This window comes from Pongo pygmaeus, chromosome 10 (genome assembly GCF_028885625.2).
Source record: "Pongo pygmaeus isolate AG05252 chromosome 10, NHGRI_mPonPyg2-v2.0_pri, whole genome shotgun sequence".
Taxonomy (NCBI): domain Eukaryota; kingdom Metazoa; phylum Chordata; class Mammalia; order Primates; family Hominidae; genus Pongo; species Pongo pygmaeus.
Window position 1 is genome coordinate 25,855,080 of NC_072383.2, and position 23,043 is coordinate 25,878,122.

At 36.9% G+C, this 23,043-nt stretch overlaps 1 protein-coding gene across 7 annotated transcripts in view; it reads right to left on the reverse strand.

The window, feature by feature from the left end:
• Positions 1-1,862: 1,862 nt before the first annotated feature.
• The window catches only part of BCAT1 (branched chain amino acid transaminase 1), a 133,461-nt gene continuing 112,280 nt past the window's right edge, over positions 1,863-23,043 (reverse strand). For all 7 annotated transcript variants that reach the window (XM_063672525.1, XM_063672526.1, XM_054443143.2 and 4 more), the window contains 2 exons: positions 20,244-20,318; positions 1,863-8,536 (listed from right to left, as the gene is read on the reverse strand). In XM_063672525.1, the coding sequence (XP_063528595.1) occupies positions 8,495-8,536; positions 20,244-20,318 (117 nt within the window). In that variant the 3' untranslated portion in view covers positions 1,863-8,494. The remainder of the gene's footprint in view (positions 8,537-20,243; positions 20,319-23,043) is intronic.

Sequence of the window (23,043 nt, forward strand, 5' to 3'; positions counted from 1 at the left end):
CTCCATTGTATACATGTACCACATTTTCTTCATCCATTCATCTATTGATGGACACTCAGGTTGCTTCCAAATCATAGCTATTGTAAACAGTGCTGTAACAAAAACAGAATTGTAGATATCTTTTTGATGTAATGAGTTCCTTTCTTTTGGATACATACCTAGCAGTGGGATTCCTGGATCATATCATACCTCAATGTTTAGTTTTTTGAGGAACCTCCAACCTGTTCTCCATGGTAGTTGTATGAATTTACATTCCCACCAACAGTGTAAGAGGGTTCCCTTTTCTCTGCACCCTTACCAGCATTTGTTGTTACCTGTATTTTGGATATAGGTAATTTTAACTGGGGTGAAATGATATCTCATTGCAGGTTTGATTGCACATATCTAATGATCAATGATGTTGAGCACCTTTTGGTCATGTAACTATTTTTAAAACAAATGCAGCTTGATCTCTTTTTAATGTAATCAGTTCAGCTTCAAAAACTGGTATATTGCATTTGGGATACAAACAGTCAACATGAATCTTCCAACTCAATTTATTTGTTTCAGCTCATGAACTTTTCAGAATCCCTAGTGGCTTAGTGACAAAGACCTTTGGAGACAATGATCATGGGTTTTGATCAACACTGTCCCTATTGCATACAGATATAGCTAGAGAACAAGCCCAGTGATTATTCTACAGACCATAAGAAGCATCTACATCTCAGCTGTGGGCCGTTTGGTTATAGAAATGCGATCCTGCAAGTTGTCGCCACTATACAAAAAGTCAGGCCATGATAGCATATTTCACTTAAAAATAAATGATCACAATGTAAGGCACATATGTATATGGAATCAGATTCATGATTTGAAAAATATGCTTAAATCACACTGAATCAGCTTAGCAGAAAAATAATCATAAAATTTGAAATATCCCCTTTTTTCTTTTTGTTTTGTACTAAATCAATGTAGAAAACACACTTTCTACCCTGAAGGAGACTGCTGTCTTATCTGATAAATTATATAAGCTCCAGTAAATGTATGTCATCACCCTCAGGAATGACAGGTCTCTCTTTCTCACGCTTGTGGGAGTTGAGCGTTGACACTGTAAGAACACTTGACTAATAACCTTTGCCTAGACCTTCCAAACTCTGCACGTAACTTCTTGAGACATCTGAATAAAGGCCAATATTTTCACAGGTTGACAGGGTCTGGAGAAGTGGGTCACTGAGCACTCTGACATTTTTAAGTTCGGTTTACAGTAACTCTTTGCAAAACTTCAGGCTTTGCTGTACTTCAAATCATTTGGGCAAATTATAAGAAAATTAATACAAAATGTGTGACCCTTGGGTAATTCTGCACATGGCTTTATTCTCCCTTGGTGCTTTTCAGGACAATTTCTAGAAGGCCTGATTTGGCTAAAATGGACACTTCATTGAAGACCTCTAGGCCTTTTACTTTTTAAAGTTTCTTTTATTCTAAAGCTAGTTAACCACATATAGATGTATGGTGTTTACCAGTGAGGTAGATCCACTATGACAATGAATGGGAAGAGGTAATCTATTCCCCTCATTCTGTGCAAATCTCAAACGGCAAAGCTAAGTTTTACTACAGATAAATCCATAACCAGAGGAAGGAAGAATTTTTAAATGCCCATTTTTTTTCTTGTCCAAATGTCTGAAAAAGAAACATATTTAATTTCTATCCAGTGGTGTGGTTTCTGGTCTTTCTGGTGTGCTGAATTCTCTCTGTGTCATTTTGGTGTAAAAATACTATCCTACATTTACTTCCCTTGACCAGAAACCTTGGGACATCATAAAAATGTTAATTTAGCATTATTACTTCATGCATTCAACAATGCTGATTTCATGAAACCACACAAACAGGATTCTTTTGTTTTATTGATAACAGAAACTGCATAATTACAGATTTGATGAGGAATCTGCAAATAATAAAGAATGTGTCTATTGCCAGCAAAATACAATTATTCCACGCCCTCTCAACATGCAAATATAGAGTTCTTCACACCAGATGGTTCTGGTGTAACAAAGCCATTTTAGAATGTTTAATTGTGCTTCTACAAAACCTTCAGAGAATGAGGTAGTTTCCTTTACCTATGATATTTTCCACATTTCCATTATTACACTTTTAGTGAGCTAAAATCCTTTTAACATAGCCTGTGGATGATCTTTCATAAAAGCCAAGCCTCATTTACAAAGGGTTTATTTCTTTCTACTCAATTTTTCTTAAAAAGAATTTCAAGAATCACTACACAGCTAAGATATTTGAGACTTGCAATGGCTGGAGTTTATGATTACAATAGTAATTGCAATCAGATTCAGATACAAGAGAACAGGTTCTAACAATTTCATAATTAAGTTGATATTCTGTTTCTATCTATAAGCTCGAATTTAAAAACTACTTCCTCGAACTACTTATTTTTCCTCAGCCACAAGTTAGTGCAAATTCTTAAAAACAGTGGGTTGAGCCCCAGCTCCATGTATTAGGTAGCTAGGTATATTGTGGGATTATTCATTGTTGTTAAGTCACCCTAGGAAACATTTGCAGAATTTAGAAATGCATCCAGATTTGTGAGTTTATGTTTAAGATCTGACTCAAAATCTGCACTCTTCAAAAACTTATTGGTGAAGTACAAATTGAGGCAGATATTTACATTCCTTTCTGAACCCTGAGAATGACTTTAATGATCATAGGAAACTAGTTTGAGGAAACTGCAATGTGTTATTGCACATTTTAGTTAAAAACTAATAGTCAACCAATTTCCAATTCAGTAAACCTTCCACCTATCAGGATGGGGGATAGTAAATGGTATCTCTAAGGGAAAGAAGTCACAATCTACTTCTTGTCTAAACTTATTATTTTATTTGGCCTCAAGAAGCTTCATGGATCTTAGAATAAAATGGTTGAAGAAATGACACAATAGATATTACTGACTACACAATTATAAAATAAAGTCTAGTCCAAGTTGATAATAATCTAAAGTGGTTTCTATGTAACACAACCTTCAGATTATAACCTCAGTAGTGTGACCTAATTCTAATATCTGATGAAGTGTTTGCTATATTTACTCACTACCTAGCAGCATTATTTGTATTTAGCAACTACATTGAAAGATGAAGAAGATCTCAATGCTTGACAGAATAAGAAAAAAGCTCCTTTGGATAACACAAAAATATGTTTTGTTTTTTTCCCCTCTTCTATCATTCCTTTCTTCTCTACCTCCACTTATTCTTCCTCTGACAACACCTTTCAATAAATTTTTCTCCAGAATCCAATAGTGAGCAACAGGAAACCTAGCCATTGTGATAGTGGATATGTAGAGAAAAGCCAGTGAAACTATATTTTAATTCATTCCTACACCACAGCCTACATCAATTCTTACCATCCCAACAGTAGATTATATAAACCGAACATCATGCAACTCAAGTTATAGGTCTTGTTGATTGGGTCTATTGTAGAATGAAAAATACACTTTCAGACAGAATAAGATGACTTAAAACTTCAATGCTTGTATCCAGCAGATTTGAAAGGGCACTTCAAATTTGTTCTTCTTTTTCTCCCCCATCACCCCCCATTTCAATTTTTAAGACTGATTTCATGCCTTTATCATTTTGAAGCAAATATGTTTATATATGTCTGACCCCAGGAAATTATTTACCCACAAACACTACTATAACTACTATACTCTGTTGATATGTTTCATTATCAACCTCCCCAAATTAAACATCTGAGAAGTCTTTTATATATGTATGCTGAAGAGAAAAAATAAATCACTTTCTTCCACCTTTGAATCTTTAAAAGGGGTTTGTGGTAATGATAAAAAATTTATCTCTTTCAACACATTTAAGACCTCATACTGTGCAAAATTATGGTTATATGAAAGTTATTTTCTGAATAGCTGGATCCATCACCTTCAAGCTAATACTTTAAACAGCATGGTTCATAATAGATATTTTCTAGAAAAATTCACTCTAGGATCATTTTCTTTGTTTATTTCCATATAATCTGGCTTTGCTAAGAAAATCAGCAAGGATGCTGTAATCTGTGGTGTTAATTTATTAGACGCACCATGATAACTCAACATTGTTTGAAAAGAATGCAGTCAACACATGTACTGGTTGGTAGTAAACAGTAAAGAAAGAGAAGGTAATTCACACCAGATGAGGAGTGGTGTGAACACTAACCTAAACACCAACCTTATTAAGTAGTTTTGCACTAGAAGAAAGGAAGGAATTAAAGAAGGATAAAGTTGCTTTAAAAATGAGATAAACTACTCATTGATTTCTTGATAAGAGATGGGTTCTGGCCTTCCTTGCTTATGATCTAACTATTCAGCTATCTAACTATTGCTTTTATAGCTACTATCAGTTCAAGCAGTAGGACAAACTCCATGAGGGTAATGTCTATATGCCATTGATTTCTTAAAACTAACTTCCTAATCTCTGTTGTTGGTTATGTCAACATTTATCAAATGAACTATTAATAGAGTCTTCATCATCTTTGCCAAGTAATAGGTAATGCTCATTGAAAAGCTGGTACCCTTTGCCTCCTTTTGGGGGGAGATGTCTGGAAAATAGCTGAACAAACTCTACATGTGGCAAAACAAAGTGACAGTTGTTATAAAAATGTCCACTGAAATTACCTGCTAGCATTACTAGTTATAACTGAAGTTTTTGCATATCCACATAAGAAGAAATCCACATTACAAGGAAAAGTACTTTGATCATTTTAGAATCAAGACATGAAATAAGGGGTTTCTCTAACCTTTAAGTCTTCTGCCAGCTTACTTGGTACCTCTGATGAATATTTATTGCTCTAAATGTTTTAGAAACTATCACTCTTTGAAAGTGAACAGACACTGTTTTCTGCTGAAAATTCATCTTTCCCAATCATAAGGGGAAACCAAACATGCAACTTGAAAAAAAAAAAAGGAAACAGAATATAGTGACTGAGCACTGAGTGGGACTGAAGAAAATAAATGAGCTTATTTTGGCAGCTGCTTTCATAGCACAATTCCCCAAAAGCAGAACTGAAACTGCAGCTTTAATAAAAAGCTCCAACAATTCTTTTGACTAAGATATACTCATTAATTGCCTTCAAGTGTTCAAGACTGCTTGGATTTGAGGCAAGCAAGACCACTTGCTTAGGTAAATTTTATGAAGCAACAAAACTAATATGGTGAAGAATTTTAACCCAAGGTGTATAACGTAGGTTTCCCATGTCTTCAAGAGAGCTGACATTGCATGTCACCATCTAGCTGATGTTACGCTCTGCTTTCTTGCTACTGCCTGCCTCTGACTCTGTTTTTTTTTTCTTACATTTTTTCTTACAAGAATCTTTTGAGAAAAGAATAGAGAAAGTTTACCAGGTAGAAAAAAACCTGATTCCTTAACAAGACTTCTCAGTCACTTGTTTCTCTTTCCCTTTTACTTTTCCTTTGTGCTTTTGAAAACAAAGGCTAAAGCAGGTGTTATAAATTTATTTATTCCTGTACTAGAGAGCATGGAACACGTCTCTGAAGTCAAGTCTTCTTTTGGTGTATCACGAGTTGAATCCTTAATAAATGACTGCCACAAAGAAAATTTCTAACAGCAAATCTTTTTAGGAACTGCTCAGGTTTTGCCTTTGTCTTGATACTTCATTTTAAAATCTTGGTTTCTACTGATGTGTTTTCAACAAAGCTGACAAACTCGGTCTGAAATGTAAAAACTGAAAAAAGTGAAAGGAAGAGAACATGCAATATAAGTTAATCATCATTTTAAGTGCCACCAGTTCTGTTTATATTAATGCACTTGTGAATTGCTGAATCTCATTTGATCAACCCAATTAAACATTAAATAATTGCAGCCAATTATGCAAATATCAGCAACAATATTAATTTGTTGATCTTTTTGAGCAGATTAGCTTCACATGTTCCTAATGCTAGACCATCTTATGCCTTAAATGATCAATTAGTGTGACAATAACTAAGTCTTGAAGAATGGATAATTGCCTAGTTATAATGTGGCACTCTTGCTGTATTAATCCACTGCAATTAAACAAATAGTGCACAAGGAAAAAAGATGTGCAGATGTTCCTGTTAAATCTATTTAACAAGAAAGCGTCAAGGTCAATTTCCTGTCTTATTACTTAAATGACAATGGTGGATTGTGTTCTCCTTATCAGGAGACCTCCAGTTTTTAAACATCTATCCTTAGTTTTCACTGGGTCTGATGAAAAGGGCTTAAAAATGCTCTTAAGGTTTTATGAAAGAAAAGATACAAACATAATGTTCTCTAACTTTCACAATGGACAAGTCTCGCCACAATAAATTTGGAGATGCAAAGTATAAAATGTACTGATGGCAAATAAATAATTCTCATTTCTCATAGGAATAGAAATTTAGTTACTATGTACCACTAGACAGTTTGAATTACCTGCAACTTTTTCCTAGACTACTATATGAAGAATGAGGTCAAAGGAGTTAGCCAAGGCGAAAGCACACCCTTAGACTGCTGCTTGGGGTACACAGTGCGCAGGCGACAGTCAAGAGCACCTCAGGCCTGAAAAGAACAGCTTCTCCCAAGATTTCCGATCACCAATTAAAAGCCCCCTAAAAGATATTTTTACCATTCCTTTTCATCTTATATTTCTCAATTTTCATTTTACTATCCCTGTCTATAAAAGACCCTATGGCTAAAAGTTTTGGAAAAGAATCAAAGTCCATTTGCTATGCGTTGCTAAATGCCTCAAGGAAATTTTTCCAATGCATCAAACTTTTAGAATCCTTTTGTTTTTCCTTCTCTGAAAAGATAATAAAATATGTTCAGCAAGAAGGAAGTTATGAGGACTGAGGGAAACCAAAATACAGTGTCTGAGAATTGACCTTCCAAGGAAAAATGTTTTCTGTCAAGATTTGACTTTCCTTAGATAAACCAGAAAGGATACAATTTTAACTCACAGCTCCTAAACAAGGAAAATATCACCCATAATAGCTCTCCCTGTATCCTAACCACTTGCTCATCAAATCTCCATTCAAAGAAAAGAGCACCTGCAAAAACAGAGTATGAAAATCAGAGTATGCCTCTTTGTTTTCTACCAAAAAAAAAAAAAAAAAGATTTATTTCTGCAGTTAACACTTAGCATAAAACATTTGTCATTTCCATTTGGTTGGTATGATATCACGACGTCTCTCTAGAGCAGTGGTCCCCAACCTTTTTGGCACCAGGGACCGGTTTTGTGGAAGACAATTTTTCCACAGACTGCAGGGTGAAGGGTGGTTTCAGGATGAAACTGTTCCACCTCAGATCATCAGGCATTAGATTCTCATAAGGAGCGCATAGCCTGGATCCCTTGCACGCAGAGTTCACAATAGGATTTGTACTCCTATGAGAATCTAATGCTGCCACTGACCTGACAAGAGGTGGAGTTCAGGTGGTAATTTGAGTGATGAGAAGTAGCCATAAATACAGATGAAGCTTCTCGATGGCCCACCACTCATCTCTTGCTGTGTGGCCCATGGCCTGCGGGTTGGGGTCCCCTGCTCTAGGGATATATCTTCAATTCCAAGATAATTCTAACACAATCAATATGAAATGATTTCCTAAACTAACTATGCTTCAGAGTATCTCTAATGACTTAGTAGCTCATGGAAAATAAAGACAATATAAGGTAAATCTATACACTGTCAGAATCAATCACAAATTCTAATAAAGAGGTTTCATAATATAGAAACAAAGAAGGTACACTTCTATAGAAGCAAAATGTTCATTGATTCATTATAAAACCATTTACTGAGTACCTACTATGTGTCAACCATTGGGGATACAAAGATCTATAAGGCACAAGACCCTCAGTCTTGTAGTCACCTGACAGACAGACAGCTACAATATAATGTGGAAAGGACAGTGGTGGGAAATGCACTCAGGTCTTCCTAATGCACAGGGTATGCTCAGGCTGTGACATCAGGAAGAACACAGATATTTACCTTAAGATGGACTTGGAGGGCCTGCAAAAAACAGTGATGGGAGGAAATCCAGTTTTAAAAGTCTTGATTTAAAAAAAAGAAAACACTTTCTGTGGATAAAGATAGGCTGCAGGAAATGTAACCTATGAAATTTTCTCAAATTAGCTTTCAAACACACACAAAAAATTGCATTTGGTTGAGGAGCAGAATGTAACTTATATTAAAGAATAAACTACTATTCAGTATCTGAGTGAAGTACAAAGGGAGGCACTAAAATCATTGAGGAAAATCCCATGTTATATGGCTTACATTAATATTTTTCTAGGTAAGGTAAGGTAAGCTACTACTACCAAGTTACAAAACACCATTTGATGATTGCAATTCATTTTCTCTGGCATGAAGAAACAATCACTCTTGTAACACACTGATACTACAAACTACATTATGCACAGGTAGCCAAAGAAATCTATCACAATTCAAATGCAACAGTCTGTCCCAGTAGCATACAGTTGGTATCCTCTATTTTCCATTGTACCCTCTATTTTCCATTCAGGATAGCACGATTGTCCAGTCGCTCTCTTCTCTTCCATACTGCGACAAAAGCAAGAAAACATGTTTCAGTACAGAAGCTAACAGGGCAGAAATAGCTTACAAACAAACTTAATACCACCAAGATTACACAAAAGGTTCGCTTCTGCTTTGAACAACATTTTCACACTAAACATGTTCACATTAAAAACTGGATTACAGAGAAAGAGAGGAAAAGAGGGACACCATATAAAACATAAGATAAAAGCATACACAGGGAGTTTTTTATAAACCAAATATCTGAAAAGTATTACAAATTTTACAATTATTGCTGAACTCAAATTCATAGCTGGTATAGGTCCTTTATCTATTTAGGTCCATGCCTTTTCATTATCATTTCTCATTGAGTTAACTTGTTTAATGACTGTGACTTTTACTGTGAAAAAGTGATCCTCAAAGTGTATTCTCAGACCACCAGCATCATCATTACCTGACAACAAGTTAAAAATGCAAATTCCCAGACCTCATCTCAGAGTGAATCAGAATCTGGGGATAGGTTCCAGCAACCTGTGATTCAGCAAGCATCAAATGATTCCGACGTGCACTAAAGAGTGTTTTATGTTCATAAACAAAAATATGAAGTCGACAAGTCCCATGGATTTTAACAGAGACTCTGTTCTCTAAATCAAAGTTGTTCATGCTATGTTAGGATTTTTCTTATTCCTTCGAAAGTTACGTAACTGTACCATAGTCAGAATTTGATTCTTTGCATCAGCAAATACTTTGGTTTAAAAGCAAGCCTGAATTTTAATATTTAAAATGAAATTAAGTGAAATAGAGATATTCCATACATCACAAATAGAAAGCTAGTTCCATATTCATTCAGTCAGTCAGTCATTCAACAAAAATGCCTGTGTTTAATAATAAGCTCTCCCTCTATGAGCAATTACTGTAGGCCACTGTCATCATGCCAGGAGTTTTACAGGCTCATTAGCTCATTTAATACTCATAGTAACTGTACACAGAAGATACCATTATCAATACATTTTATGGATGAGGAAACTGAATATTAGGGAGATTGAATAACTTGCTCAAGTTTGCAGTTAACAAATGGAAGAGCCCAGACCCTAACCAAGCTCTCTCTCACAGCAAATTCCATGTTCTTGACCACCACCAAAACTGCTCTCTACGTGTTCACCGAGCCTTGTGTATTGAGACTGACTTGGAACAGATCTTTCCAAGCCAGTGTATCAGGCCACTAAATCTGTCACTATGGGTTTGCCTAAATTACTCAGACTATGTCTATTTTCACATGAAATGGCTGTTCTAGTCCTAATTTAACTTTAGTTTAAATTAATATAAAACATCAGAATTTCTGAACTAGAAACAATGTCAATGACCATCTAAAAGGTAGGGGATGACTCAAGTAAGTGGGGCTCTGGATTTTACTTCTTTACTTCAGAACAATCCTACTTTTATCCATTTTGTATATTGGGATTCCAGGAATGATCTCTTTTGAAGAAAGTTCTGCTGCATAAAAATCAAGTGTAAGGAGCAATGAATTTTAATCCAAGCTTCTCATCTTACATATAAGGACACTAAGGCTCTAAGTCACCCTTAATTTTGACAAGCCCAGCTCTCTGCCTCTGTCTGATGTTCTTTCTCCTATATCACAATGTATATGTGCTGTGTTTCTCTTAAAGACCTCAGAGAGCAGAATCTATCCAAGTGGTAAAAATACTGGCAGCCAAGAATGGGTCTACCTACCACCTGGTAGTTTACATGCGAAGGGGAATAAAGGAAGCCAAATGACTGTAAGTTTCTTGCATAATCCACACCAGAAAGCATTGCCTACAGACTGTAACTGCCCACTATTGACTCTGTTGCTTCATGATGAATGCTGGATGAAACATCTTCAAATTCTACCTGATTTATGTATGATGTCAACATGACTTAAGGTAAGGGCAAAATATGTGTTTTATTTTCCTTACTTGGATTCCCATTAATATATTAAACACTTTCACCATCAATAACAGTGCATTGGCATTTTAGCAGATCTACAGAACTGTGATTCATGACTACTGTCACTTCATCTTGAATTTCATCAGTTAAAGTAAATTTGCTTTCAATTAGTTGTTTTAGTTTTATAAATGATCAAAAATCAATTTTGATTACAATGACAGTCGTAGGCCACATATCACTCTGCGAACCTGCATAATATGCACTAAGCTTTACTCCTCTTATTCTGTAATTTATGCTTTTATGTAAAATCATAGCATTCTGAGAAGTGCCCAAGAAATGTGATATTACAGGTAATTCATAATGTCTAGAAGTAGGCATTTAGTAATCAAATTTTCCATTTGGTTGATGGATAATGCAGTTTAATTTTTCAAGGGAAAATAATTCTAAGTAGAGATGGCAGATTTAAGCAGAAGTAGAAATTATATTATTTCCTTAAGAGTAAGTAAGTACACATAGAGGGAGGGAAAAGAGAAAACATGTCTTCATGGACTAGAATGTCATTATACTCTTGTCATTATACTCTTGTCACTGTCATTACGAAACAACAGCGCAGGCTCACACCTTCAATGTTTGGTAGGGCGGCTGTAAGTCACACTTACTTAGTTTTGTTCACTGGAATCAGAGATGGTGTCAAAGCAACGTGGCAAGTCAGGTCGAGCCTGCGGGATGGTATTTTGAGCCCATGTGGAAGACTTAATGAAATGTGCAGAATTTTAATCTTTTGCAAATTCCAGCGAGAACGCTAAACTAAAACACGACTAATGACAAGTTCATTACCTCACATTCGAGGTACATAAGGCAGATAATTTCATACAGCCTTTGCTAAATGCCTTTAAATTCCTGGCAAAACAAAAGCACAACCTGCGTGTCATGCAGTCACTCTATGCAACGCCAATAAAAATACAGTCAGTGCTGCCTACCAGGTAGCAATCTGTCATTCTTGCTCTAAACCCTATTGAAAGGCTGTGCAAAGCTTTGTAATCCTGTAACACGTGGAGGAGGATGTGCTGGAAACAGAAGGGGCTGGGAAGCTGGTCCAGGGACTGAGTCACACCAGGGCAGTCTGGAAACAAAGTTTGTACGCACATGGAGGACAGCCTAGAACATTGGTAGGGAAGGGGGTGGAGCCTTTAACTTCTTATGTAACTAAGTCATGGAACTGCTCCATTGAAAACAAGAAACATACAATAACCACTAATAGTCATCTGTGCTTAGAAAACTGTAGCCACTAGTGAGAACATAGATTTTTTTAATTCTATCTGGTGACCTGCAATCAATACAGATCCTGCTCCTATCTCATTCAAGCTGCCCCTTTCCTATGCTTCAGATGTCCGTCTCTGGATCTTTGCAGTCACTGCTTCCCACTTTATGGAGCTTCAACAGCTGCAATGCTCGTTATTCACACATGCTCCCCCGATACTTAAAAGCCAGGCTCTAGCTTTTATTTGATTATTTGTTGACAGCAGTGTCAACATGTATCTCATTTTGAAAAAAATCTAAATCAAGATCTCTTAAGAAATAATTTGACATTATTCAAGATCTTCCTCCCATCTCTTCTCGGAATGTGTTAATATACAAGAGCAATACATGTTTTGCTATTTAGTATTTGTTTGGTGTTTCACTTGCCCATTCACTCCTTCAAGAAACATTACTGCATATGCATTATACCCTAGGCTCTGTGCTGAACACTGGAGGTATAAAGAGAGTGAACGATTCAAACAGCCCCAGAGCAGAGACAAGTGTGTGACTAATTATAATGTAATTTAAAGGCCTTACGGGATCATCCCCAGCACTGTGAAACTGGAGGAAGAAGCAGCATTCAAGTGAGTCAATGCGTATTTGGACCGAGCGAAGGGAATATTCTTCAAGAGAGATTCAAAAGGCTCCTGAACGAGATGAGTCATAAAGGACAACCAAGGCCTTATCCAGGTGAGCAATTTCTAGAAGGTGCAGCAAAACCTGGAGCTATCAGAGAGCAGAACATAACTGCAGAACAGAGGACCCCAAGAGGCGGAGGCAAAGGTGAGTATGATGGTGAGTAACTGGAACAGTAAGGAATTTAACAGTAGAGAAAAGAAACATGTCGACAACACGGCCAATGCTCTCCAAGTTTAAGTTAAGTATAAACACAGACGTGCTTTTCTTTGTTGCTTTAAAAGAAGAAAAAGGAAAAACGAAACTTTCATTTGAAAAATTCTTCTCTTAGGAGGTATTTATAGAGCAATCTAAGACCCAGGGAGCTATGTGGACAATTAGCTAAATGGGATGAATACTTAACCTCAGAGATTATTACTCATATGCAGAAGTACAGAAGTTGAAAAGTCAAATCTGTGGTTATGAGGGAATTTTTCCCCTGGGCCATACTGGCAAGAATCTTGAAGGTTTTTTTGGTGGCTGTTGTTGGCCTCTTCTTCAATTTATCAGAGCACTTTGTAGAAAACATCCACGCTCACATGTAACGCCAAAAGTAACGAAATGTAAAACATGATGCAATTCTATGCTTTTTCCTTAATAATTACTGAAATTTATTTTGCTTGGAGAAACAGACAATCTAGGAGCTTGGCTGACAGCCTCAATTTGCCATCTTGTAAGAGAGTAATTTTGAGACTTTAAGTTCCATGCACACAGGCATAAGATAACTGAGACGTGCTCTTCGATTCTGAAGGGATGGTCCTTTGTTACTAAACAATTTGTAGCACATTTGGTAGTTCTGGTTTGTAGTTAGTTCAGAACCACTGTTTCCACCTGTCCTGTGATTGCATGCCTTTGTTTCTTTGTTTACTATGAGGTTCTGAATATATCATTTAGTTTTTTGTGTTAACTACCATTATACTTTACTACCAACGGTGAAAAAAGAAATTATTCATTTCTTATTGGCCATAAGCACTAATTTATAGAGGGAGTATATAAAGTTAGGGAGAAAAGGTTTTTTTTTTCCCCTGTCTCCCATCCTCTGCTTAAACTATATATTTTACTTTTAAACTTTTTTACATGCTCTCACATTTACACTGAATTTTTTTTGTCTTTTTTTTTTCAGATGGGGTCTCACTCTGTTGCCCAGGCTGGAGTGCAGTGGTGCCATCATGGCTGACTGCAGCCTCAACCTCCCTAGGCTCAAGGTATCTTCCCACCTCAGCCTGTAGCTGGGACTACAGACATGTGACACCATGCCCGATTAATTTGTTTGTTTGTTTTTTGCATTTTTTTGTAGAGACAGGGATTTGTCATGTTACCAGGCTGATCTCGAACTCCTGGGCTCAAGCAATTCTCACGTCTCAGTCTCCCAAAGTGTTGGGATTACAGGCGTAAGCCACCATGCCTGGCCACCTTCTTCATTTTTTTGCCCCCTTTTTCTTGAGTAAACCACCAGTACCTAGAATAGCCTCTGCATATGGCTTGCACTCAATATACACATTAAAGAGTTAATCAAGAACATTTACTTTAGTCACTAACATTCTGATATGGTTTGAATTTGTGTCCCCACCCAAATCTCATGTGGAATTGTAATCCCCCGTGTTGGAGGAAGGGCCTGGTGTCAGGTAATTGGATCATGGCAGCAAACCTCCCCTTGCTGTTCTCATGATAGTGAGTGAGTTCTAAGGAGATCTGTTTGTTTTAAAAAGTGAGTGGCACCTCCCACCCTCGCTCTCCTCCTCCTGTTCCCACCATGTAATATGTACTGGCTTCCCCTTTGCCTTCCACCATGACTGTAAGTTTCCTGAGGCCTCCCCAGCCATGTCTCCTGTATGGCCTGCAGAACTGAGCATCACTAAAACCTCTTTTCTTTACAAACTACCCAGTCTCAGGTAGTTCGTTACAGCAGTGTGAGAACAGACTAATACATATCCTTTTGGCTTCTGTAATCTTACTTTTAAAAATGCTCTTTCTGAGAACTTTGGTAATGGTTTCCCATCTTACCCCAAAATTGTGTGTTTGGGCTTCTCTTTCAGTCACTTTCAGGTTTGAATGCACATATTTTGTCACCATTTCAATTTTGATGAGTTGCATTTCTGCTTTTGCCTCCTAGTTTCCTTCCTCAGTGAAAGCTTCATGATTATGTCTGCCAAACACCTCCACTTAGATCTTTATTCCAATTGTAATTCAATAGAGTTCAATTTTTCTCAGCCTAGTGACTACGTTTTCCTTTTCTATTAATCCTTTACAGCCCAATCAAATGAGTTTACATTTCCTTCCTTCCTTCCTTCCTTCCTTCCTTCCTTCCCTCCCTCCCTCCTTCCTTTCGAGACAGGGTCTCTTTCTACAGTGAAGGCTGGAGTGGAGTGCTGTGGCGCAATCATAGCCCACTGCAGCCTCACATTCCTGGCCCCAAGTGTTCCTCCTGCCTCAGCCTCCTGAGTAGCTGGAACTACAGGTGTGTGCCACCACACTTGCTAATTTTTTTGGTTGTTTTGTGGAGACTGGGTCTTACTATGTTGCCTAGGCTGGTCTTGAAGTACTAGCCTCAAGTAATGTTCCTGCATCAGCCTCCCAAAGTTTTGGGATTACAGGAATGAGCCATCATGCCCACCTAAATATTTTTATTTCATACAATCTCCAAGAGGTAACCCTGAAATCTTATTTGGTGTATTAACTGCTACAGAATGTACAATTTGTTTAAGAAAATACTGTACAATTTGTTCAAGAAAACTTTCCAAAAGGGTCTTTCTTTCTTATCACTATGGGCATACTTCTCTTAAAAATTTCTAAACTCCTAATTTTTAAAATTTTAATTAAGATAAAATACACATATATAATTTACCATCTTTACAATTTTTAAATGTTCAGTTTAATGGTAATAAATACATTTATATTCTTGTTTTTTTCCTTTATCCTCTACTTCCCACTCCCCTTCTCGGCCTCTGGTAACCTCTAATCTACTCTCTGTCTTCATAGGATCTACTTTTTTAGCACCTGCATGAGAACATGTGATATTTGTCTTTTGGTCCCTGGCTTATTTCACTTAACAAAATGGCCTCCAGTTCCATACATGTTGCTGCAAATGACAGGATTTCATTCTTTTTTATGGCTGAATAGTACTACATTGTGTGTGTGTGTGTGTGTGTGTGTATATATATATATATTTATGCCACATTCTCTTTATCCATTCATCTGTTGATAGACATTTAGGTTAATTCCATATCTTGGCTATTGTGAATACTATTGCAATAAACATGGGAGTGCAGATATCTCTTTGATATACTAATTTTTTTCTTTTGGATATATACCCAGTAGTAGAATTGCTGGATCACATGGAAGTTCTAGTTCTACTTTTAGTTTTGAGGACCCACCATACTGTTCTCCATAGTGGCTGTACTATTTACATTTCAACCAACAATATATGATGGTTCCCTTTCTCCACATCCTCCCAACATATGTTATTGCCTGTTTCTTTTTTTTTTTTTAATACAAGCCATTTTAACTGGGGCAAGTGGATTTTACATTGTGGTTTTGCTTTGCATTTCTCTGATAATTAGTGATGTTGAGCATTTTTTCATGTACCTCCTGGCCATTTGTATGTCTTCTTTTGAGAAATGCCCATTCAGATCTTTTATCCATTTTTAATCAAATTTTTTTTTCTGTTGGGTTTTCTATTCAGGTCTCATGCCCATTTGAAAACCAGATTACTAGATTTTTCCTATACAGTTGTTTGAGCTCCTTATAGATTCTGGTTATTAATCCCTTGTCAGATTGATAGTTTGCAAATATTTTCACCCATTCTTTGGGTAATCTATTCCCTTTGTTGATTGTTTTCTTTGCTGTGCAGAAGCTTTTCAGCTTGATATAATCCCAATTGCCTATTTTTGCTTTGATAGCCTATGCTTTTTCAGGTCTTACGTAAGAAATCTTCACTGGCCAGGGACAGTGGCTCACGCTAGTAATCTCAGCACTTTGGGAGGCTGAGACAGGAGGATCCCTTGAGTTCAGGAGTTCGAGACCAGCCTAGGCAAGATGGTGAGACTCCATCTCTACAAAAAATTTAAAAATGAGTGGAATGTGGTGGCATGCACCTGTGGTTCTAGCTACATGGAAAGCCAAAGTGGAAGAATTGCTTGAACCCAGGAGGTCAAGGCCACAATGAGCCAGGTTCATGCCACTACACTCCAGCCCGAGTGACAGAACGAGATCTTTGCTCAGACCAATGTCCTGAAGCATTTTCTTAAAGTTTTCTTCAAGTAATTTCATAGTTTCAGGTCTAAGATTCAAGTCGTTAATATACTTTCATTTGATTTCTGTGTATGACAAGAGAAGGGAATCTAGTTTCATTCTTCTGCATATAATTATCCAATTTTCCCAGCACCATTTATTGAAAAGACTGTCTTCCCCATTATAGTTCTTGGCACTTTTGTCAAAGATGAGCTGGTTGTAAACATGCGGACTTAGATATCTGGGTTCTCTATTCTGTCCCATTGGTCTACTATGTCTGTTTTTATATCAGTACTATGCTGTTTTGGCTATTATAGTTTTATAATAAATTTTGAAGTAAGGTAGTGTGGTGATTCTAACTTTGTTCTTTTTGCTCAAGATTGCTTTGGCTATTTGGGGTCTTTTGTAGCTCCATATATATTTTAGGATTGTTTTTTCTATTTCTGTGAAGAAAGTCATCAGTATTTTAATAGGGATTGCATTGAATCTGTAAATTGCTTTGGGTAGTATTGTCATTTTAACAAAATTAATTCTTCCAATCCATGAATATGGAATATCTTTCCACTTCTGTGTGTTTTCTTCAATTTTTTAAATCATAGTTTTATACTTTTCCTTGTGTAGATCTCTCATGTCTTTGGTTAGATTGATTCCTAGGTATTTTATACTTTTTGTAGCTAATATAAATGGGATTGCTTTCTTGATTTCTTTTTCAGATTGTTCACTGTTAGCATACATGAATTCTACTGATTTTTGTATGTTGATTTTATATCCTGCAACTTTACTGAATTCACTTATCAGTTCTACAAGTTTTTTGGGGGAGTCTTTAGGTTTTTCTAGGTGTAAGATAATGTCATCTGCTAAGAAGGCTAATTTAACTTCTTCTTTTCCAATTTGTACGCCTTTTATTTATTTTTCCCTGCCTATTTGCTCTGGCCTCTAAACTCCTATTTTGGAAAAAGGCTTTCATGTAATCTAGCCAGTTATGTATTTTTTGTTCGATTTATGTTCTTTATTTGAGCAAAACTATAATAATTTATTATTTTCAGATTTACTCAGGCAACCTTAAAAAAATTACAATGCCTAAGCCATCCATGCAGAAATTTTTATTAGCCACTCTTCAAATTACTTTTAATTGTTGCTGTGTACAAAGATAGAAAACAATTCTGACTAAATTTTATTTCTTCCAATATTAAGATATTCCTTTACTTAGCTTACAGAAAATTCTCACAGAAAACCTTTGCTGGAGAGCAGAAGTATGGCAGCTCATTGATTAAAAAACCACAATCAAGGCCAGGTTCACTGGCTCATGCCTGTAATCTCAGCACTTTGGGAGGCCAAGGCGGGCAAATCACTTGAGGCTAGGAGTTTGAGACCAGCCTGGCCAACATAGCGAAACCTCGACTCTACTAAAAATACAAAAATTAGCCAGGCATGATGGTGCACGCCTGTAATCCCAGCTACATGGGAGGCTGCGGCACAAGAATCACTTGAACCCAGGAGGCAGGGGTTGCAGTGAGCTGAGATTGTGCCACTGCATCCCAGCCTGAGCAACAGAGTAAGAGTCTGTCTCAAAAAAAAAAAAAAAAAAAAAAAAAACAGAAACAAAAACACACAATCATTCTTTCTTTTTAATACTGTAAATTTGGCAGAAAACTTGCTGAGTAAGTCTCTTTTAAAACTGCCTTTTAAACTCTTTTTTAAATTTTTATTTTTATTTTATTTCCTTTTTTTTAGAGGAAGGTTCTCACTATGTTGCCTAGGCTAGTCTTGAACACCTGGCCTCAAGCGATCCTCCTGCCTCAGCCTCTCAAAGTGTTGGGATTATAGGTGTGAGCCACTGCGCCCAGCCAGAAATGCCATTTTTATCACTACCCAAGGACCTCCATTGCTCTCTGGAGGCCTGTTGCATTCTCAGCCACCTTTAAGTTTCGCTTAGTTTCATGACTTAATGCCATCCGACATCACTCAAATGATCAAACTTTATTTTACTTTTCAATGTAAGTCTCAGGCCCTCTTGGATATTTTTACTAATTGACAAGGATAGTAACTAGGTTCAACAAAATCTTCTAACTTGTGAAATGCTTGCAAATTACAGGACCATCTCTTTTCCGAGTAGCCCAGTGTTATCTGGTATTTAGCATGCCTGCTTAACTGCCTGATGAGACATTACTGTAGGTTGTTGCTCAGAAAAAAAATAGGCAAAACAAAGTTAGCAGTATGAAAAAGTAGACGTGTATACCCTTTGATCCCAGAGATTTATCCTTAGGAAATAATCGAGGATGTACTGTTCATAGCAGTGAAAAAAAATTGCCAACAATGTAAGTGTTCAATAATATAATTTTTTAAAAAAATTATGGTTCATCAATATGATGGAATTCAATTAAACCTTATAAATGGTGCTGGAGAAAACTACTTATTGATATAAAAAAGCAAAACATTTATTAAGAAAAAAACATGTAACAAAATTATGTACAATATGATACCATTTTGTTAGGAAAAAATAACTATCTAAAAGTATACTGGCTGGGCATGGTGGCTCATGGCTGTAATCCCAGCACTTTGGGAAGCCAAGGTGGGTGGATCATCTGAGGTCAAGAGTTCAAGACCAGCCTGGCCAATAGGGCAAAACCTCATCTCTACTAAAAATACAAAAATTAGCTGGGAATGGTGGCATGAGACCTGTAATCCCAGCTACTCGGGAGGCTGAGGCAGAAGAATTGCTTGAACCCGGGAGGCGGAGGTTGTAGTGAGCTGAGATCACGCCACTGCTCTCCAGCCTGGGTGACACAGCGAGACTTTGTCTCAAAAATAAGTAAATAAATAAATAAATAAATCATATAAATGCTTACAAAATATTGAAGGTTAAGACATCAAAAATTGGCAGGGCACAGTGGCTCACGCCTGTAATCCCAACACTTTAGGAGGCCAAGGCAGGTGGATTACCTTAGGTCAGGAGTTCGAGACCAGCCTGGCCAACATGGTGAAATCCCATCTCTAGTAAAAACACAAAAATTAGCTGGGCATGGTGGCGCACACCTATAATCCCAGCTACTCGGGAGGCTGAGGCAGGAAAATTGCTTGAACCCGGGAGGCAGAGATTGCAGTGAGACAAGATTGTGCCATTGTACTCCAGCCTGGGCAACAAGAGTGAAACTCCATCTTAAAAATAAAAAGACATCAAAAATTAACAGTGATTATATCTCAGTGTTGGAATCACATGCACTGTAATTTTTTTCCTGAAGTTTCTTCTACTTTCAAATTTTTTCTTCCTTTTTTTTTAAACAAAAGTTATGTTATACTTCTTAACAAGATTTTTAAATGTTACCAAAAATTACATCTATTTTTTTAATGTTAAGTAATGTGGAGTCCTGAACAATATTTTCTTTCTTTTTAAAAAACATACATCTTCTTTCCCATTTCTGCTTTGCTCATGCCCACACATTGTGTTGGGAATATCTTCCTTAAATTTAACTTATTGATCTCAAATTGTATTATTTACTCCTCTTCATTAAAATACAATTTAGTTGTAAGCTCTGACAGAAATAAGGTGACATGAAAAAAAAAGAAAAGAAAAGAAAGAAAAGAAAAAAAAGAAAACCTTTACCTGGATATCAGTTAATTTGCTCAAGATGCGGCTTGCCAGCTTAGGACCATTCTCCATAGTTGGAATGTGTATTGTCTACAAAAGAAAGGGAAACAAGAAAATTTGAGGGTACTCATGTATATGGTGATAACAGATAAGACACTCAAGCAATTCTGCTACACTAAGGTAATTCCACTGAAGTTAAGGAATAGCACTAAAACCTACTGACTCTGAGTGCTAGCTCCTTATGCCAAAGACTTTCATATCCAAAATTTGAATAAAAACTAGCCAATGATAGGTTATACATTGCCTACCAATTAATTTTAGGGCATAGCTGGTTTGTATACCAGCCTTTAGGATCTTTTGAAGAACCAAGGAGAAGCTACAGGTGCCTAAAATAGTGGCTAAACTTAAAGAACCCTACCTCTTCCAAGATTCTGAGAATCTGTAAGGATGAATGATGGTCTTCTACATATTAACCCTCTGGCAGGAATAAGAATTCAAAGATATTTTGCCACAATTTAATGCAAGTCATTCTGGGAACATAAATTAAAGCAAGTCTACGACTTCATAAAAGGGGCTTCTGCACCTGTCTCTGGCCCAAGGTAAACTTCCAGGGGCCACTACCTCCACAATACTGGATAGCATGATTAAATGCACGGCTGAAAGAGATTTCATGCTTCTAATTTGTATCTGAGTCATGCCTATTCATGCTTTGCTGGCTTGCAGGTTTCGATAGTTTGATTTTAGGAGATAGTCTGTGCTCTCAAACACTTTTCATATTATACCCTTTAGTATAATACGATAATTAGATGTACTTTTTGGCTGTAAATGCTTCCCAAGCCTGGATCATTAAAATTATGCTAAACTTTATAAACTTCTTATTTCTAGAAGTGAAATAATAATTCAACTTAAAAAAAAACTGGCCTAATGACAACTTCAGTGGATTGATCACATTACCTTGATGCATTATTATCAATGTAAGTATTGACATAAAACAGAATAATTCTTCTCCCATGAAGCAGGCAATCTGTAGATGCAATTATGTCAAGAGCAATCCCTTAAAAGCAAGTTCTAAAAACTCAACAAATGAAGCAGCCATTATTAAAGTCAGAGGAGTTGAGCAAAACTCCAATCAGCTGAAAACCAGTGGAATTTGCATTTACAGTTGACACTTGAACAACATGGGTTTGAACTACACAAGTTCACTTATACGTGGACTTCCTTCTGCCACTGCCACTCCTAAAACAGCAAGACCAATCCCTCCTCCTCCTCCTCCTCAGCCTACTCAACATGATGGACAATGAGGATGAAGACCTTTATGATGATCCACTTCCACGTACTTAATAGTAAATATATTTTCCCTTCCCCATGATTTTCTTAACTTACTTTATTGTAAGAATACATATACAACATACATAACATACAATATATGTGCCAATCGACTGTTTTTGTTGTTGATAAGGCTTCTGGTCAACAGCAGGCTACTAGTAGTTAAGTTTTTGGGGAGTCAAAAGTTATATGTGGGCCGGGCATGGTGACTCACGCCTGTAATGCCAGCACTTTGGGAGGTCAAGGCAGGTGAATCACTTGAACTCAAGAGTTTGAGACCAGCCTGTGAAACATCTTGAAACCCCATCTCTACAAAAAATACTAAAATTAGCCAGGGGTGGTGGCGCACACCTGTGGTCCCAGCTACTTGGGAGACTGAGGTGGGAGGATCGCTTGAGCTTGGGAGGCGGAGGTTGCAGTGAGCCGAGATTGTGCCTCTGCACTCCAGCACGGGTGACAGAGAAAGACCCCATTTAAACAAACAAACAAACAAACAAAAAGTTGTATGTGGATTTTTCAACTGCATGGGGGTTGACACCCCTAATCCCTGTGTTGTTCAAGGATCTGCTGTAATATGAATAACTTAAGCCAGTTCACATTATAAGAATAATACTTACATGTCTTTAAGTTATAAAGTTAGATGCCAATGTTAATCATAAGTATTGGAGCTTTGTTATAAAGTAGAAAGCAAAACAATTTGACAAGAAAACAAAAGTACGGCACATATAAAATCAGACTAATTTACTAAGAGGAGAACATTTTTTTCCAACCAAATCCTCAAATTCCTTTTGTAAGATTTTAGTAAATGCATCAGGTTTGCCAATGAATAATTCTTGTAAAGTGGTCTACTTACTATTAATAATAACAGTATTAATAGTAACAAAATCAAGGAATTGACCATTCAAATGCATTTTCCATAACTGTTTGCCATTCCTAATCCAGTAGTTTGGAAGTACTTTTGTTAGCCAGAAACTGAAATGGAACTACCTATAGTGCCTTCCTTAGTGCACCGGTAGGAAGGAAGAGAGAAGAGTAGAAGACTATTAGCATAGCTCCAATCCTGACAAGTAGGTAAGGCAGATCTTACATGTGTCCAAGGACAAAACTAACTTCCCACCATGTTTAAGCTTACATGAAATCACTGGAAACATAGTAGATATATGCTAATACAGTTTCATCTGGATAAACTGTCCCAGTTATTTTTTTTGTAATGCCAAGTTAAAAAACAACAACAACAACAAAAAAGACCTAGCATGGTGCGGTGGTGCACTCCTGTAATCCCAGCAACTCAGGAGGCTGAAGCAGAAGGATTGTGTGAGCCCAGGAGTTTGAGGCTGCAGTGAGCTATGATCACACCAGTGAATAGCCACAGCACTCCAGCCTGGGCAACATAGCGAGACTCAATCTCTTTAAAATAAAGAAAAATGACAATTACAAAACTTTTGCATCTTGGGTCTGGGTCCAAATACAATTTTATTCATACACTTAA